This window comes from Pholcus phalangioides, unplaced genomic scaffold, assembly GCF_987345545.1.
Source record: "Pholcus phalangioides strain wild (caught in Gottingen) unplaced genomic scaffold, Ppha-v1.0 ptg000013l_1, whole genome shotgun sequence".
Lineage (NCBI taxonomy): Eukaryota > Metazoa > Arthropoda > Arachnida > Araneae > Pholcidae > Pholcus > Pholcus phalangioides.
The window spans coordinates 39,452,334-39,472,621 of record NW_028301606.1 but is presented as its reverse complement, the minus strand read 5'-3'; the positions used below and the strand labels follow the sequence as shown (position 1 = coordinate 39,472,621).

The 20,288-nt window shown below is 37.8% G+C and overlaps 1 protein-coding gene across 2 annotated transcripts in view; it reads left to right on the top strand.

Moving 5' to 3' along the window:
• LOC149079104 (kelch repeat-containing protein kel-10-like) overlaps nt 1-20,288 on the top strand; it is an 80,564-nt gene that overhangs the window by 48,261 nt on the left and 12,015 nt on the right. The window contains exons 2-4 of one of the 2 annotated variants that reach the window (XM_089240537.1): nt 9,624-9,937; nt 17,565-17,756; nt 19,706-19,825. In XM_089240537.1, coding sequence (XP_089096663.1) covers nt 9,624-9,937; nt 17,565-17,756; nt 19,706-19,825 — 626 coding nt within the window. The remainder of the gene's footprint in view (nt 1-9,623; nt 9,938-17,564; nt 17,757-19,705; nt 19,826-20,288) is intronic. The other variant, XM_089240538.1, reaches the window with a different exon arrangement.

Sequence of the window (20,288 nt, the reverse complement as noted above, 5' to 3'; positions counted from 1 at the left end):
TTCTCGAAGAAAGTTGGTTAGCCTAAATGTGCAATAAAACTTAGTGACACGGTTTTTACAATCTACCAAAATTACGTGAATTCTTTTGATAACAATGAAATCATTTACCTCAGCTTTGGGAGCTTACGTCAGTGGTGAAATAATTGACGTTATGTGTCTCATCAGGCCCCTAGCCAGAAATTTCATTCCAAGGCCAAAGGGGGAATCACTTTCATTTCGTGGGGAGGGACCAAAGTGATAGAAAACTGGTTCCAAAATTTTTTACGTCGCGGGGCACTTTTCAGAATTGTTATCATTGAGCACTAATTTTGACAGCATTTACAGGTTGGTGCCATGTATAAAATACAGTAATTATGATAAATCTGGTGATTATGCATAATCGCCGGTTATTATGCACAATAATTTCATCCGTTTTGATCAGTGATTATCCATAGTAATCGATATAAATCCGGCGATTATGCGTAATTACAGATTTATGCCATTTTGTTTACAGTAACATATTCCACGAAAAACGTCCGAAAGCGATAAAATGTTGTCCGTATCCGATTTGAAATTCCAAAAAGAAATTACCCGGTTAAATTCAGTTGTGATTTATTTTGACGAATGAATTTTAATTTGACGAAAATGTGACATTTTATATCGTCCATCCACAGATCCCTTGTCAAGAAAGCCAAAGGAAAAGTTTACAGAAAAAAAATTAAGAAAAATTATATTAAATTGTAATCGTATAAATTGAATACTTTATACCACCCCTATAAACAGATCCCTTTTCCAGAGAGCCAGACGTTTCCCGGAAAAATCGAAGAAAACTGTTTGAAAATTTAATTTGACGACACCGTCCCTCAAGGGATTCCATCTCAAGAGAGCTAAAGGAAAACGTTTGAAATTGAAAACTGTGCGAAAGTTTAATTTGACGACACCGCCCTTCAAGGGATCCCTTCTCAAGAGAGCGAAACGGAAATGTTTCCGGGAAAAAATGGCGAAAATTCCGTGAAATTTTAATTCGATGAAATTGTAATATTTTATACCGCCCCTCAACAGATCCTTTTCCACGGGAGCGAAAGGGAAACGTTTCCGGGAAAAAATGACGAAAATTCTGTGAAATTTTAATTCGATGAAATTGTAATATTTTATACCGCTCCTCAACAGATCCTTTTTCACGAGAGCGAAAGGGAAACGTTTCCGGGAAAAAATGACGAAAATTCTGTGAAATTTTAATTCGATGAAATTGTAATATTTTATACCGCCCCTCAACAGATCCTTTTTCACGAGAGCGAAAGGGAAACGTTTCCGGGAAAAAATGGCGAAAATTCCGTGAAATTTTAATTCGATGAAATTGTAATATTTTATACCGCCCCTCAACAGATCCTTTTTCACGAGAGCGAAAGGGAAACGTTTCCGGGAAAAAATGACGAAAATTCTGTGAAATTTTAATGCGATGAAATTGTAATATTTATACCGCCCCTCAACAGATCCTTTTTCACGAGAGCGAAAGGGGAACGTTTCCGGGAAAAAATGGCGAAAATTCCGTGAAATTTTAATTCGATGAAATTGTAATATTTTATACCGCCCCTCAACAGATCCTTTTTCACGATTGCGAAAGGGGAACGTTTCCGGGGAAAAATGGCGAAAATTCTGTGAAATTTTAATGCGATGAAATTGTAATATTTTATACCGCCCCTCAACAGATCCTTTTTCACGAGAGCGAAAGGGAAACGTTTCCGGGAAAAAATGGCGAAAATTCCGTGAAATTTTAATTCGATGAAATTGTAATATTTTATACCGCCCCTCAACAGATCCTTTTTCACGAGAGCGAAAGGGAAAGTTTCCGGGAATAAATGACGAAAATTCTGTGAAATTTTAATGCAACGAAATTGTAATATTTTATATCGCCCCTCAACAGATCCTTTTTCACGAGAACGAAAGGGAAACGTTTCCGGAAAAAAGAAAATTCTGTGAAATTTTAATTCGATGAAATTGTAATATTTTATACCGCCCCTCAACAGATCCTTTTTCACGAGAGCGAAAGGGGAACGTTTCCGGGAAAAAATGGCGAAAATTCCGTGAAATTTTAATTCGATGAAATTGTAATATTTTATACCGCCCCTCAACAGATCCTTTTTCACGAGAGTGAAAGGGGAACGTTTCTGGGAAAAAATGACGAAAATTCTGTGAAATTTTAATGCAACGAAATTGTAATATTTTATACCGCCCCTCAACAGATCCTTTTTCACGAGAGCGAAAGGGAAACGTTTCCGGGAAAAAATGACGAAAATTCTGTGAAATTTTAATGCGATGAAATTGTAATATTTTATACCGCCCCTCAACAGATCCTTTTTCACGAGAGCGAAAGGGGAACGTTTCCGGGAAAAAATGGCGAAAATTCTGTGAAATTTTAATGCAACGAAATTGTAATATTTTATACCGCCCCTCAACAGATCCTTTTTCACGAGAGCGAAAGGGAAACGTTTCCGGGAAAAAATGACGAAAATTCTGTGAAATTTTAATGCGATGAAATTGTAATATTTTATACCGCCCCTCAACAGATCCTTTTTCACGAGAGTGAAAGGGGAACTTTTCTGGGAAAAAATGACGAAAATTCTGTGAAATTTTAATGCAACGAAATTGTAATATTTTATACCGCCCCTCAACAGATCCTTTTTCACGAGAGCGAAAGGGAAACGTTTCCGGGAAAAAATGACGTAAATTCTGTTAAATTTTAATGCGATGAAATTGTAATATTTTATACCGCCCCTCAACTGATCCTTTTTCACGAGAGTGAAAGGGGAACGTTTCTGGGAAAAAATGACGAAAATTCTGTGAAATTTTAATGCAACGAAATTGTAATATTTTATACCGCCCCTCAACAGATCCTTTTTCACGAGAGCGAAAGGGAAACGTTTCCGGGAAAAAATGGCGAAAATTCCGTGAAATTTTAATTCGATGAAATTGTAATATTTTATACCGCCCCTCAACAGATCCTTTTTCACGAGAGTGAAAGGGGAACGTTTCTGGGAAAAAATGACGAAAATTCTGCAAAATTTTAATTTTATGTAATATTTTATACCGCCCCTAAAGAGATTTGTTGGAAGAAGATATTTCATACTTTGCCTGGATTGTGTTTAGGCATTCTATAGAATGACTAGTCATTCTATAGAATGCCTAGGCAAAGTATAGAATAAAACCGGTATTTCATACTTTGCCTGAAACGACCAGTCATTGTATAGAATGCCTGGATTTCATACTTTGCCGGTAACATATATATAAAATTGATTTTCTGTCTGTGTGTGTATGTTCTCTATACAAATCTACAATTTTAGAACAATCGTCGCCAAATTTTGCATATATACCAAATGGGACCCGACTTGAACGATAGGCTACTTCAAAATTCCGTCAGAGCAGGCAAATGTCCCAAATGGGCAAAAAACTGTCGGGCAACAATGGTTTTTGGGCCTCAACAATCACTTTCGGAACGTTTACTTTGGTTACCGTGGTTTCTCCTAGCAATGCGTTTCAGACGTGTATATGCCTTTATAATGGTTTGTCACTTTAACGCTGCCAGTATATTTATAATAGTTTATGCCTTTATAATGGTTTGCCATTTTTTTCAATCCTCCCTGTAATAAGAGCTTTTTGAATAGACGCCATCATCAGCATCACTTTGAGGGTAAGGCAAAGGATGATCCCCATGGATATCAGTGTTAAAATTGCCGATTTTATTGTAGAAATGCGGGAAATTTAGTGGGATTTTCCGCCACATCAATAATTTTAAAAATTGTATTGAATTCTTGATTTTTGAAATATTGAGTTTGCTTAGAGATATACGAAGTCCAGAAAAGTAAATATGAAGTTATTAGCCGGACCTACTTTAGAGTTGGATATCCATGCAACAACATTGATTTCAACTTTTATTTAAATCTTCTAAAGCATGAAAATTAATGTCTCCTGATATTCAACGGCATAAATTCATATAGTTTAGGTTGTTTTAAAACTAATTATCGGCCCATAAAGTACATGGAAGAAATTCCACAGCTTTAATTGATCATTTTTTGAAGCAGAAATAGGCAGATGGATAACTTGAAGTTCAGGGGGAGGGGTAAATCGAAATACCTAGCACCCCTTGAAAAAGGAAAAAAATATTTTCATTTCTGTTTCTTTAAATCTGGATTTGTTTATTTCATGAGCCGCGCAGGAAGTCGCCATATATTGGTTAACGTGGACACGATTTGTATGTCCCTCAAAGAAAGAGGGAAATATCACGTGATCTAAAAAGCCTCATTGAAGAAAACCCAGGCAGCGCCGGGTATTATAGCTAGTTAGTCTATAAAATTGAATATTAAGACGTTTCGATGAATTGAATTTTTTAATGAGGTAGAGACGCCGAAATGAAGAAAACATCGACGGGCTCAAGCAGCACCTCCTAGAGATAGGCCTCTCCACACTCAGCTTGTGACGTCAGTAAGTAGTCCATTTTTCCTCAGAATATTCGGGGAAAAATAATTCACTGCTCGTTCCAGTACTATCGTTGTGAGGAAAAGAAATGATCGGCCTCAGAATTGGTGATTTCTATGCCCCACATCCAATCACTATACGGTATTTGTGAGCCAATCAGGAAGATTCTACGCCAAAATAAGAAGAAACGAAATAGGATGCTGTGTTTCAAAATGTGGCAAACTTGCTAGGTAGTCTGAATGACGTTTGTGGCAAACAGTGCAGAGGCCTATCTCTAGGAGGTGCTGGCTCAAGCCCTTAGCCTTGCGGGAGGGGGAGTGGAGCGTTGCATTGCATTGTATATTGATTATTGGTGGCTCAGCCCCCTCGTAAAATATATTCAAACAGCCTCAGTACCCAAGGTTCCATCACTTAAGCAATGAGGATGTTTACTGCAGTTGCTGATGAAACGCTTCGTTTATGTTTTGACTTCTGCACGTTATAAATACATTACCGAAAAACGTTGCATCACTCCGCAAGATAATGGATTCAATTTTCATTAAACTGGTTTAAAATAATCAATAGGGTTTAATTAAATTGGTTTTAATTGAGTTTTTAATTAATTACCTCGCAATCAAAGGTAATTGGTTATTATTAACTTATGAACAAGCTATTCCATACCGAGCCGCAGACTCATAGAAGTTTGATTCACTAGACCGCGGTCCCAAAAAGGTTGAGAACCACTGCGTTAGACACCAGTGGTAGGATTAATGTCATGTCGATACCTGGCCCCGGTCCCAGAAAGCTTCAGTGAAGTCAAAGCTTCGCGCGGAAGTCGCCCATTTCACCTGTAGCCATTGGATATAGCAGTCTGACGTAAGAAAAATATTTTCTTAAATACTTCAGGCACAAAAATAAACGTACAAATTTACTAGAAATACCACAATAAACTTGTTCACTAAAATTAGGTAAATCTACAAGTTTCAAATTTAAATTAGATTGACGAGAATTTTCTAGGAGAGAATTCGATTCGGGATCATCCCGCTGTTGTACTACAAAGTTTACAAAATCAATATTTACAGGAAATTCAATACTTTCAATCCTTGCCAATGCATCTGCCACCAGATTTTCATAACCAGATACATGACGTACATCAGTAGTGAATTGAGAAATAAACTCAAGATGACGCAAGCGTCTGGGTGAACATTTTTAGAAATTCTGGCCAAACGCATACGTCAATGATTTTTGATCAGTGTACACACAAAAATTTCTTCCTTCCGACTTATACCTAAAATGAATAATTGATAAATATATTGCCAAGTAATTCTTTATCAAACGCAGAATATTTACACTGAGCATTATTGAGTTTCTTAGAAAAAATTACAAAAGGTACGAAACCCATTTTAGTGACTATGTAAAGCACCAGCTACTGCAATGTTGCTAGCATCTGTGAACAAGACTAATTCAGTCAGGTTCCGGATGGGCCAATTGCGTTACATTTACAATAGCATCTTTACATTTTTCAAAAGCAATCACTAACTCAGAAGTCCATAATATAGGTTTATTATCATTTTTTTCCTACCACGCCATAAATCATTTAACGGTGCATGAAGTTCAGCGGAGTGGTACAAATCGGCGGTAAAAATTTACACACACCAAAAATCTACGCAATTCTTTTAAAGAGCGAGGTTGTGGGTAATTTACAATTACGTCGATCTTTTCAGGCAACGGCCTACACCCATTAGCATCTACTACATGACCTAAAAATGAAACTTCTGATACTCAAACTTTACATTTTGATACATTAATTGTTAAGCAATATATATTTTTGCAATCTCTGAAAAACTAATTTTAAATTATTCATATGTTCCATTTCATTTTCGCTGGCGACCAATATGTTGTCCAGGTACACAAAATCAAGACTAAATAATACTTCATTCATAAATCGTTGAAATGTTTGGGGAGCATTACATAAACCATAAGGTAAATATACAAATTCAAATAAGCCAAACGGTGTTAAAATAGCCGTTTTTTCTATGTCTGGCTCATTTACAGGTACTTGATTAAAAGCTCTTACCAGATCCAGTTTACTGAAAATTTTACAGCCCGATAAATTTTGAGTAAAATAGGCCTACTTTAAATTCGGTAAAGAATATTTATCAGGGCGTGTCTTAGCGTTTAAAGCTCTATAGTCGCCAGTTGGCCTCCAGTAACAGTTACTTTCGGGCACCATATGAAGTGTACTTGCCCATGATCAAGCATAAAAGCAAACTCATCTTTGGCAACCTTAAGTTGGGCTGGGCTCAAACGCCTAACTTTACAAAAAACGGGAGGTCCAACCATGACAATATGATGGACTGTATCGTGCTTAACTTTGACTGGATACGGCTTTACTTTGGTTACTTCGGAAAACTCGTTTAACAATTCATGATATTTACTTGTGTGTGTTGTTGCCTAAAATAGTTTTTACACTTTGTACTGAAGATAACAAGTACTGACCTTGGCGTTTACAAGAAGTTAATGGATCAATTATTCGACAATTTTTAATATCAACCAAAAGTCCATATTTTTTCAAAAAATCTACACCAAGTATGACTTTAGAAACATCAGCAATAATGAATGTAAAATTAAAGTTTCTTCTCAACCAATATCAATAAAAAGTAATTTAGAACCATAAGTTTTTATGCTGGAACCATTATCTGCCATCAAAGTATAGTTTGAAAGGGGCCGACAGCTTCGATAATTTCTCGGCAAGAGGCTTACATCAGAACAACCATCTAACAAAAATTTCAAATTTGCAACTCGATCGGTTACAAACAAGCGGTGGCTAATGAATCCACTTTGGTTCGGATCCACCATATCCGAATCGGGGCATATCAGTTTAAATCATAAGAACATGGTTTGATGCATTTTCATCCTTTTCTGCAAACTTTTTATGATACCAACATATTTTAGGTTGTTCTGAATCTGTGAAAGAACTCAAATCAACGGATCTCCGAAAGGATGATCGTCCACGGGAAGTTGAACGAAATTTTTATTTGCATAATTTATCGATTTTCGATTTTAATGACTGTCGTATTTTTCAATTCACGAACCTGAGTTTGCAATACACCAACCATTTCATGCAAATCAGGAAGAACTGAGCTACTATCATGCAAGTTGGCATGTTTGACAGAGTTACAATATTGGGCATCAAAATGTGCAACATCAAAAAATTTGTCAGCGACATCAGCTAGATCTGACCAATCTCTTTGTCGATAGTACTTAGAATCGACTGTACTGATGTCGGTAAATGGGATAGCCAAATAGATTTCAAACCTATATCCGAAAATTCGACTCCTGCCAATTCCCTCATCCTTCGAAGAAAAACAGGGCTTTGAATCCCCCATAGTGAGATCTTTCAATAACGATTGAATTCACCGCAGAAACACTCAACTCTTTTATCAACCTCTTTAACAACTGAATAAGGTATCACTCGATCAGGATTCCGAATTAAATCGGCGATCACCAACATCGTTTGCTGATCCAAGGCAGCTACCAATGCACAATATTTAGTTTCTTCGGCTGTAATACCCGATAAGCAATTTATACACGAGGAAACACGATGTCGGTATTACGTCAGCACTACCGATTTGCTTGAGTTCACGCCTGTTGCCACAGACGTCACGAGCTTCGCGCGGAGGCTTTCTACTATAGAAGGTGTTGCTCCGGCCCGACGGTTGGGAAACACAGTATCTAGACCACAGAAGCCTGTGAAAGAAATCGTTGCTTCCACAAGCGTGTAGCTGACAGGGCTCAAGCCCAGCAACCAGTGCCTTCTTAACGCATGGGCCCACCCGGGGGCCTCAGAAAAATGAGAGGTAGTTGCATTTTTCGGGGATTTTCCATGTACGGAATCGGAAAAATCACTTGGCCCAGGGGCCCATGATGCTCTTAAAACGGCCCTGCCAGGAGTCCTGAAGAGTTCTTAAATTTTTTGTTTACTTGACCGTGAAAAATCTGGTCTGGGACCCATACCTAATTTTTAAAATCGTTGCACCAAATTTCGTAGGCACCTATGCACTTGAGGCAGTGCTTGCTGTCTTGATGCATGGGCCAACCCGGACACGTCACAGAGGCTTGAATGAAGAGCAGGGGAGGGATAATGAGACACGGTTAAGATGTGCGAGATTAAGCATGTGAATTGGTAAGTAGGCATTTGCAGTCTGTATAGAGGGCTGAGCAAAATCAATTTGCCCGGGGGCCCATGATGCTTTAAGACGGCCTCGACTCTAGGCCATCTCTGGGCCGTTTTTTCAGGAGAGAGAATGTGTAGTAGATGGCAGCACAGGTTCAAATAGTTTGGGCTACTTTTTTGGCTACTTTTTTGGCTACTTTTGAGGAGGATTTTGGCTGGACTTTTTTAAGACCTGGCAACTCTGGTGTGAACCAGTGTCGTCTTAAGGCATGGGGACCATCAAGCGAAGAGGGGCCTCACAAATATGAGATCTGGTTGAAATTTTCGCCAGAAGTCGTTTCATAGGACCTCAGAAAAATCAATTGGCCCGGGGGGCCCATGATACTCTTAAGACGGCCGTGGTGTAAACGTGCCTTTATAATAGCCTATTTCTTGAAAATTGAAGTTTTTACCTCGGCACCTTTTTGCCAATTCATCATAAGCCAAGTTTTTTTTTATTTCTGACCGCATAATCTTTACTTTTTACATGCTACAAGCAAAGAAAACTTCTATACAGTTCGATGAATTCCGTGAGAAAATCTCGTGAGCATTATCGCAGGTCAGACATAATTTACTGTTAAAGAATCGATGAAGTGGAGGGAACGTAAATTACGTTATTTACGTAATTATTACGTAAACTACAGACCCCATTATGTTGGACCCTTATGGACATGAGGCCCTGGGATATGGGCACATATTTTGAAATGGTCGCGGTTCCGTGGACAGCTCTACTTGATTCGGAAAGTAGTCACATATATACTTTTTGCTAATCGTATTTCACTTGGCAGTTTAGTTTATCACAACACTCTGTTGCCCACTTCATCACTTTTGTTGTGGCTCCCTCTTCAATCTTTCATCTGATGTTTTTCAGTGCCTCCCCCCCCCCTAAAATATCCCAGGACCGCAAAGGGGCTACATGGCCCCAGATTGAGAAACACTGGTGTAGTGGATAGTAATTTTTTCTTCGTTTCTGCAGGGCGTACCACGGACTAGCTGTTGTGGACGGTATTATCTACATGATCGGAGGCGGCTACGATGACAATTCACAGTACAGCAGTGTCAAAGAATATAATCCCGTCATTTGTAGGTGGAGGGAGAGGTCGAATATGTACGTCGCCCGTTGCTACGTGAGCGTCGCTGAGATCGACGGTTTCGTGTACGCCATGGGTGGTTATGACGGACGAGTCTACATGAATTCTGCCGAGCGCTACGACTGCCGCAGCAACCAGTGGAAAATGATTAGTTCAATGCATCACACTAGGAGCCACGGGAGCGCTGCAGCATTGCACGGTAAGTATTTCCGGTTAAAAGACGAGCAGTATTTGAAAAATTCACAAATATCGCACACCAGGACTGAACAAATAAACCCCAGGCACCAGGTCGCCGTTGCATCATAACTACTAAACCATACATGCACCTCTTTCATATTCCCCTCCGGAACTTCTAACGAATTGGTACAGTGTGAGTGTGTGTGTGTGCGCGCGCGCGCGCGTGCGGTGAACCTGAAAATCCCGTCCCACGATTCTTGGTACGCGAGGCAGGGTAAGATAAAGTGAAAAGATAATAAAAAGTCTTTGTTGGACAAACCGCAAAAACCACAGCCGGCGTGTGTTTGTTCCGAACAAGTACGGGATTTCCTTCACGCCGGCTGTGGTTTTTGCGGACGTTTTGCAAAGACGTTTTATTATCTTTCTACTTTAATTATGTTACCCTGCGTCGCGTAGCAAGAATCGTGGGACGGGATCTTGAAGTGAACGTTCTGGAAAGAGAAATAAATATATACGAGGATGACGTGAGAGAAGACAGACAGAGTCGATTCGTGAATGAGCATAAAAAGGGGAAAACAATTAAATTTACGATTATGGAATTTTGCGTTGTGTATTAACCTCCGTCAACAAAGAAAGCAACCAACAAAAATCAATATAAGTCACACAGAAGGGAGGGGTAAACAATAACAAATTAATTTATTAAATTATCAAATAAAAATAAGTTATCCAAAGGTTAAGTTAAGGTTCTAAGACAAATTCAAGGAACTGAATGGTGAAGTTCCATTCGACAGAAACTAATTCTTTGTTTGGCGCTCTTGCACTGATAACAATAAAAAAAACCGATAAAGAAAAAATTAAATTTTTCTAACCAATAAATATTTTTGTTTACCTACAAGAGCATGCATTAAAACTCGGTCATAATGACATCCATAAAGTAACGTGATTACGTCGTTAAAACCGAGATATATATTTTAAAATACTTGAATGAAATAAATGCCTTGGATCCCGATATTATAACGTTTTAAAAAAAAACCAATTAGTACCTCATGTCAAACGTACAAATTACCAGGGGGGGCCCCAACCATTTGTAATAAATTCATAAGAAATTATCAGAAGTAAAAATAAATAGACATCTGACGAAAGAAATTTTTACATTTGCGAATTCCGTATCTAAAAAAAACTTTTGAAACATTCATTAAAAGCCAAAGTATGAACCGGGCAGCAAATATGTGTCCCTAAGAGCCGCATTGTGTGTGTTTTGCTTTCATTATTCTGTCTTTTTGGTATTTATTTTTGTATCGTATATGAATGTGCCTGTCTATCTGTTGTTTTTGCAATGAAATAAAAACTGTCTAGAGACAAAACGTTGTATGCGGGTAATATAGAAGAGTGCACTAAGACAATTTTCAAACCTACCGTTCCTTTCAAGCAGTTTTTGATTTACATATACACACAAAGCCGCAACTAGGGAGAGCGGGTCCATTGTACATGGTGCTGAACTAGAGGGGACGCCGAATCACCCCTTTAACCACTCCTTCTAACTTCTCCCTATACGGGGACGCCAAAAGCTTACTTGCTCCAGTTTTTTTTTTTTTAACCGAGCACAACTCAGGTCTATCGCCATAGGCAATTTACTACCTAATGAGTGGTGCCGGAAGTGTAATTGTGTGTACCTAACAGTCTGAGTGTGTATCTAGTGTTGTGTATGATTTTTCAGTGCTGCCATCTATATCTCAGAAGTAAAGTGAGTGATGTGTCGTGACTGAATATTTGTACTGTTTGTAGGTCTGTTGCTCTCTGTGTCGAGACTTTTTAACGGGGTGATCGGCTCGCATTCGCGCCTCGAAGTTGGGAACCACAGAAAGCCAACTTCAGCCGACCGCCACTGTGGCGACGGTGGGGTTGCTCCAGTTAAAAAAAAAAAATATCCAGCTGCGGCCATGTATGTACCTTAAACATTGCAACATGCATACTGATGTACAGGACCACAATGACATGCGTGGCCAGTCGGGGCAAGCACGCGTTTTGAAGCTCCCTTTTAATATTGAAGGAGAGATGAAAGGATTACATTTGCGCACCCCTTTGGCTCTGAATTCGGGGCATTAGTCGGTGCCATCTTAACTCATGGGCACACCCGGGCACGGCCTGAGGGCCTCAAGACAAGAGGGGCTTCACAAAAATGAGATCCGATTGAAATTTTCTAGGATTTACCAGGTAGGGACTTCGAAAAACCACTTGGCCCGGGGGCCCATGATACTCTTACGACGGCTCTGGCATCAGTCCCACCCGCTCCTCCATAGTTGCGGCCGCCCTGGTGCCTTAGGCCCCTTTCACACGAGCATGCGGGTGTTTCGCCCGCATCTTTAGGTTGAAATTCGTGCATAAAAACTATTTTTTCGCAATTTTTGTAATTATTTTTCTCCTTCACCCCTGATTCAGTGCCCATAGGCAGCCTAGAGGTATTCTTTGGTGGTTCAGTCTAGAGCCCCCCATAGAATATGGGTCTAAAGATGTCTTCATTCCGATCCTCACAAGTAGTCGATGGGAGAAAATGACTTAAAATATTTCAAAAGATTTTGAAAAAAAAATCAGTCTTTTCGGAAAAATATGGAAGAAAAATTCCAAAAACATCCAATGTTCGAAAAATGCAATCCAAAAACATCCAAAACATTCGATGTTCCAAAAAAAAAAAAAAATTCAGGAGATATCAAAGAATTTGCAAGTAGAAAAAAAGGGGAGGGGTGGAGACGTTCAAAATGTCTGTGCTTAGAAATATTCACATCACAATTCTGTCTTAGGCCGGGATTACACTATAAAAGTTTTGTAAAAGCTCTTTGATAAAACGTGAAAAATTCAACCAATATTATCTTATTGGTTGAATTTTTTGAATGCAAAATGTGTGTGTGTGCACCGGTTGCATTTTCTTGAATGCAACCGATGCGCCTATTGGTTGAATTTTTCAACCTTCATAAAAGTCCTTTTATAAAACGTTATAGTGTAATCCGGTTTAAGTCCGGATTACACTATAAAAATTTTATAACAATTATTTAAAAAAAAAGCAACTAATAAATTTATCGGTTGCATTTGCTCTAATGCAACCGATAAATTTATTAGTTGCTTTTTTCAAGTTTTATAAAATAACTTTCATAAACCTTTTATAGTGAAATCCCATCCTTAGATTAGTTATTTCTGAAATATAAAATTTCATTTTTTAGTTTATAGACTGAATATCTAGTAAAATATACTTGTAGGTATCGGTGGAACCACCAAATCTTCAAACGTCGATCTTCAAACGACCCTGAGTGAACACCGTACGTGGATAACATTGTTTAATAAAAGTTTTTTTTTTTAAGTTTAAAAAAATTAACAGTTAAAAAATTTCAAGAAATAACAAATATTTACGGCTTATATATACAGAACGGCTTATAATTTTGGTCCCGTCAGTGGCCGTTGTTGGCAGGTTTTATTGTATAAAATTGTGAAATATGGACAAAAGGCAGTTAAAGTTGCTATATCTCCATCTCAGAGGGATAGACGTATGTAGGTACATTATATTAATGAGCAGGGACCATCATATGGTGTTTTTAAGGGTATTTATGGCAAACAATTAAAAAAATTCCGTGAAAAATAAGCTTTAAAAAGTAGCCAAAGATGCGGACGAATTCGCTCCGCATCCGCATCGTGTGAATAGCCCCGAATAAACCTATTGTCAAAACTTCTATGTGCGGATGCGGAGCCCGCATCCGCATCCGCACATAGAAGTTGTACATATGATGGTCCCTGCTCATTAATATAATGTACCTACATACGTCTATCCTTCTGAGATTGAGATATAGCAACTTGAACTGCCTTTTGTCCATATTTCACAATTTTATACAATAAAACCTGCCAACAACGGCCACTGACGGGACCAAAATTATAAGCCGTTCATTACGAATATTTAATTGACTAAATACTTTGATAACTTTTAAATTTAATTTAAAAATTTTAATTTTTTTTCTTTTTAAATTTTTAAAATTATTTAAAAATATAAATATCTGAAATATTATTTTAAATATTTGTTATTTTTTTAAATTTTTTTAACTGTTAATTTTTTTAAATTTTTAATCTGTTAATTTTTTTAAACTTTAAAAACAACAACTTTTATTAAACAACGTTATCCACGTACGGTGTTCACTCAGGGCCGGATTAAGACGTTTGAAGACCCTTGCACTTGAATATTCTTGGTGGTTCCCTCGATACCTACAAGTATATTTTACTCAATATTTAGTCTATAAACTTAAAAAAATGAAATTTTATATTTCAGAAGTGACTAATCTAAGGATGGGATTTCACTCTAAAAGGTTTATGAAAGTTATTTTATAAAACTTGAAAAAAGCAACTAATAAATTGCAAGTGCAACCGATAAATTTATTAGTTGCTTTTTTAAAAGAATTATTATAAAATGTTTATAGTGTAATCCGTACTTGAGGCCGGGATTATACTATAAAGTTTTGTAAAAGATCTTTTATAAAAGTTGAAAAATTCAACCAATAGGCGCATCGGTTGCATTCAAGCAAATGCAACCGGTGATTTTAATGGTTGAATTTTTCACGTTTTATCAAAGAGCTTTTACAAAACTTTTATAGTGTAATCCCGGCCTAAGACAGAATTGTGATGCGAATATTTCTAAGCACAGACATTTTGAAAGTCCCAACCCCTCCCTTTTTTTATACTTGCAAATTCTTTGATATTTGCTGAATTTTTTTTTTTTTTTTTTGGAACATCGAATGTTTTGGATATTTTTGGATTGGATTTTTCGAACATTGGATGTGTTTTTGGAATTTTCTTTCATATTTTTCCGAAAAGACAGATTTCTTTTCAAAATTTTTTGAAAATATTTTAAGATATTTTCTCCCATCGACTACTTGTGAGGATCGGAATGGAGGCATCTTTAGGCTCAATGATAAAAACCACCAAAGAATGCCTCTAGGCTGCCTATGGGCACTGAATCAGGGGTGAAGGAGAAAAATAATTACGAAAATTGCGAAAAAACAGTTTTTATTCACGAATTTCGAACTAAAGATGCGGGCGATTCGTCCGCATCTTCAGTGCTCGTTTGAAAGGGTATGCGGACCCGCGTCCGCATCCGCTCCGTGGGAAAGGGGCCTTATGTACAGGGTGTTAAGCGGGTCGGAGTAGCAAGTTCGGAGGGGCGGCAAATTTTAGTAATTCGTGGTCAAGGAACTTTATAACGTGAAAAAAGCAGAACAATTCGAATAGCCAGCACGTGGCAAAGCCATAAATCTGTGTCTGCAAACGGATTTAGTAAGAAGCATTTAAATTATTTCGTAAAACGGATTTAGTAAGAAGCATTTAAATGATTTCGTAAGAAGGACATTACGTTTCTTTTCGTGCTGCCCCCCCCCTCCCATCTTTCCCCAGGACCTTCTACCCTCATCCAAGAGCGATGCCCTTTCTCCTTGTTGAATTGATTTTAATCAAAGCGAAATTTATTGCACAAATATATATATATATAAATGTCGGTCACCGGAACTCCCTTGGAAAGGTGCGGATCCATAAGGAGGGGGAAATCGATCCCTCGTTAACACCGAATTGTCTCGAAACAATAGGTCACTAATATGTACGAGACGTTGCACCGAACCTACGTAAGAAATCGTCCCTCCTGATACATCAGCATAGTCCGTTTCCTGGGTAAGTCACAGTTCCGCCTCTACGAACCAATGTTTAATAATCATTCTCCATATAAAATTGAATTATGTAATGCACAATCCCAACTTTTAATGTACATCATATATATATCGTTATTTAGAGTAGCCTAATAATCAAAAATAATTAACTGTCTTATCTTTGTCTCTGGACTTGTCATTCACACGGGCCTGTGGTTACTGACTTCGTTTACAGCGCAATGTACTGTTTGGAACGTAAATGGTAATAATATAACAAATTAAGCAAGTCTAGTTAGGGAACAACACGCTAACAGAGCATAATTAACTAACTTCTGGCATAAATTTTCTTAGAAGTTTACCTCTGTGCGGAGATGAAGGACTAGACATTTGCGTGAATCGCTTCGAACCCTATAAAATTCTTCATGATGAAACTGAGAGCATCCAACGAAAGAAACATGTGCATTCTTAAAACGGATGCATAGCCATCGTATGAAGATGTATTAAAAACGAGAGATTCATCTTGATTTGTTTGAAAATTATATTATTCTTGCAACCAACGTAGTTACCCCGAGTTCAAAAAAACAAGTCGTTATCGTATTTTACAATATTAATAAATAGGACAATTTTTCTGTCACAAAATCAGAAGGGATTCATTTCACCCATTATTCAGTCAACTTTTTATCATTTTTAATGCATATTCCGGGTGGTTTTTGACTTGTTTTTCTTTTTCGGTCACAATATTTTCCTTTTTTATATTTAAACCCAAATGAATTTTCAAAACTGAATTTTTCAAATGGATTGCCATTCACATAATTTTCGAATTGATGAGACTTAATTCAGCTCTTTCACATGGCATTCTTTCAATATGCATTGATTTCTTTTCATATATTTTTCCTGATTTTTCAAACTACCAATCTTTGATAAAAAGACACCACTGTATATTTTTTTTAATCATCTTTATCAATTTTAACAAAACAACTCATTTAGTGTGCTTCAGAAATATAAAAATGTTGACAATGAAAACGTGTGTGTGTGTGTGCACGCGTGCGTGCGTGTGTGTGTGTGTGTGCGTGCATAATTTATTATTTGTACTAGTGGTTAACAAGAAAGAAGAAAGCATCAACGGAAGGAAAAGAAAAAAATAGATTAAGCAGCATTATTATCACAAAGAAAATCCTTTCTCGAGAAGGGGGGAAAGACGGAAAGGTCAGACGGCGAAGGTGCATCGCCAGTGAGCGTGCCGAAAAATTACGCCAATCAACCCGTATGCTACTTGCCTTTGTAGTCTAGTGCGTTCGCCCGGAAAGTGAAAGAACGTGGGTTCGATTACCCGCACAGGGGTAGTTGAATTTTGTCTCTTTCCTAAATATGTCTCCACATCAGGCGGCTGTTAAAAACCTTCATAAAGAGAAAAATATCATTACAAACATCACAAATTGCCATGAACGACGTATAGGGAGCACCCGATTTCCGCATATACAAGTGGGGAATTTGCCCACCCCCATGATTTTGGGAGCCCCAAAATTCAAACAACTCATATTCACTGACTAACCAAACATCTTTGACCCTATTTGCAGGGGCTTTCCTAATTCCTGTTTTGCCCAAGGTTCCCTTGCGTCAATCTCGGGCCTGGCAAAGACGGTCTAGCAACCCTAGAAACATAAAATTTATTTGAAGGTAGTGTTTGGTATACAAAGTAAGGAAAAATTAAAAAATCCGGAAAAGTCCTCTCAGGATTGGAAGCACGGGAAAATTCTGGATATATCTAGTACGGAGATATGGGATCTCAAATGTACTTCATGTATCTTTACGGCAGTGCTTGTTTTGCTCGACTTGGCGGGTGCATTGCCGTATCCGAGATACTTGAACACGTCACTATCAGTAATTAATGTCATTTAAAATTATTTGTATTTATAATTACTGTGTGTGTGTGTGTGTGTGTGTGTGTGTGTGTGTGTGTGTGTGTGTACGTATTTTTAGGAAAAATATTCATCGCTGGTGGCTCTAGCGATATAGGGATACTGAACTCGGCCGAAGTGTACGATCCAAACATGGACTCTTGGACTCTCCTCCCACAGATGTCTTCTCCTCGCTGTAGCGCCAGCTTGTGTTCCTACCATGGTTTCATCTTTGCGCTTGGTGGATTCAACGGGACTAACCTGCTCAACAGCGGTAAGAAAACTGGGCTTGTATTCCCTTTCATCTTCAAACAATATTCCCAGCATAGGCGGAGATAGACTTGGAATATTGTGGGAGGGGGGCAAGGTCATTATTGCTGGGGGACACGATGATGATGTCAATTCATCTATACATTTATACATTAGATCAGTCGTATCCACCTTTCACGCTGGGGTGCGGGAAAGCCCCCCCCCCCCGTATTTCCGCCCATGATTCCCAGCCACATGTAATGCATCAAAAACTAGTGTCTTCTACAAATTATTTCATCAAATCTATTCATAGTTTGGATTTCTCTCAAAAATGAAACATTTGTTCCTTTTTTTTTTTTTTTTTGCAATTACTATTTTGCTAAAACAGGCAATTCGCCAAACAAGATGGTGAGAAAACAAATTTCCCATGTGTCAAGTTTTAGGAGCAATTTGTGTCCTCGAAAAGGGGGGCATGGTGATAACCAGGACCCGGATGTTGATGACATTTACATTTTTATGCTTTTTGTTTTCACTTTTAGAGCTTTCGTTTTAGTTTGGGACTTTTTTTTGGCATTTTCACGATATTTTTTCACTTTCCAAATTTTTTGACAATGGAAAAGATTGAGAAAATTATATGAATAGCATTGAGCACTAGTGAAAAAATATGCTTGAATTTCTTGGAAAATAAAATAAGTTTTTTGGCTTCTCCTAACCATAGGCATACGTACACAGGATTTCCTCGGGGGTTGGGGGTGTTTCATTTTTAATATTTCACGGGAAAAACTCTACTCTCCCTCCTCCAGTATACCAGTCACGCCCCCTACATTCAAAAAGTCGGACAACGCCAAATATGCTTGCGGTGAGATTGAATATTTATGACATTACCTGGCATCTTGTCCATATACGAAAAAACTTCATTTTGATGCTATCCCCGAGAACGGTCGACTGTGTTTCAAAAGGAGTTTTGAAGCGTCCGTATGAACCTTGCTCGGGAGCGGTGGATTATATTGTTATTCGATAACAACCTACACCGCATACATACAAAACTGACAGTGCGCGTCTGAGCAGTGGGAATGATGACGAGTTCAAACCGGAAAGAGCCCCAGTGATTGATCTGAAAAGGAAATATGATCTCCGACCACGTCGGCGTCAATAGAAGTGGCCGGTGAATGGGAGGGTCTAACCACGTTCACCTGTAGCACGGCCGACTAGACATTCATTAATTGTTTAGTGGGCTATGCCTGTAGAGACAAATTAGGTCATCGACGCGACAAGGACGTATCATGTGTGATTTCTTCGATTTGATCATGTTAATAATTTTGATCGCCCATTGGCTTAGAGATTGTTCATATATAACTATATTATAAAAATAACTATATAATATCATATAAATAACTATATAATATCATATAAATAACTATATAATATCATATAAATAACTATATAATATCATATAAATAACTATATAATATCATATAAATAACTATATAATATCATATAAATAACTATATAATAGTTATTTATATTTAATAGTCCTTTATACGATTCTCGATTGACGATTGCTGATTTTTCAAGATGATTGTATTAATTTTTATTTTATTTCACTTTATATTTTGTTGCCGTTGTCTGAGGTGACTGTTTCTTTGATTTTAATAAAACTTTCCGAGTACACCCATCCTTCGGGAACACTTCGATACCCCAAAGCAGAATGTGCCAAAATCTGCGACGTACGTCGCAGAACAATTAGCGCTACTGCACAACAATTTGGAAGAATTGAAGCCGGCTTAAAATAGGAGAAAGACGGCAAAATTTGTGTAGTACACGTGTGGCAAAATCATAAATCCGCCTCTGACAATATCGTGTACTTGAATTATTTTACTTGATCCTCTTTTCCTCGGATAGTAATTAAGGCGTTGTATTGCAGAGAGTGTTACTAATGTACTATGTATATGTTCACCATAATTTTTTTTGCAGTTGAGTATTACAACCCAGTTACCAGGCACTGGCGAGAGGCTCCGCCCATGATATTTCCCCGCCAGATGTTCGCTGCCGTCGTCCTCGAAGACAAACTCTACGTCGTCGGAGGATTAACCGGTAAGAATATAACAAAAAAAATCATTTTTCATTCATAATAATTAGCCGTATTTAGTTTAATGCAAGATTCACATTGCTCTATTCGTAATTTTGTTAAGCTCATCGTTAAAACAAAAGAATTCATCTTTAAAATTACTGTGTTAAATGCAGTAAATCCTCGATTTTGAAGTCAAGTCTTTGAAATCAAGCCAACGCCCACTATATTCAGTTTTATTGTTGCATGATAGGATATTGACACCATGGCTTTACCAGAAAACTGTTTCAAAAATGTTTCGATTCCAGATTTTTACAAATCACAGATTGATGAAAGTTTTATTGAACAGTGACTAAACAAGGTGCATAGCAAACAGGAGGTATGACATTTTACTGGCGAGCCTTTGATCCTAGAGGTATACTTCCAATGAGAAAAGTTTCCTAATAATGTGTAGTATTCAGATATGGGGGCCATTCAAGTATTACGTCA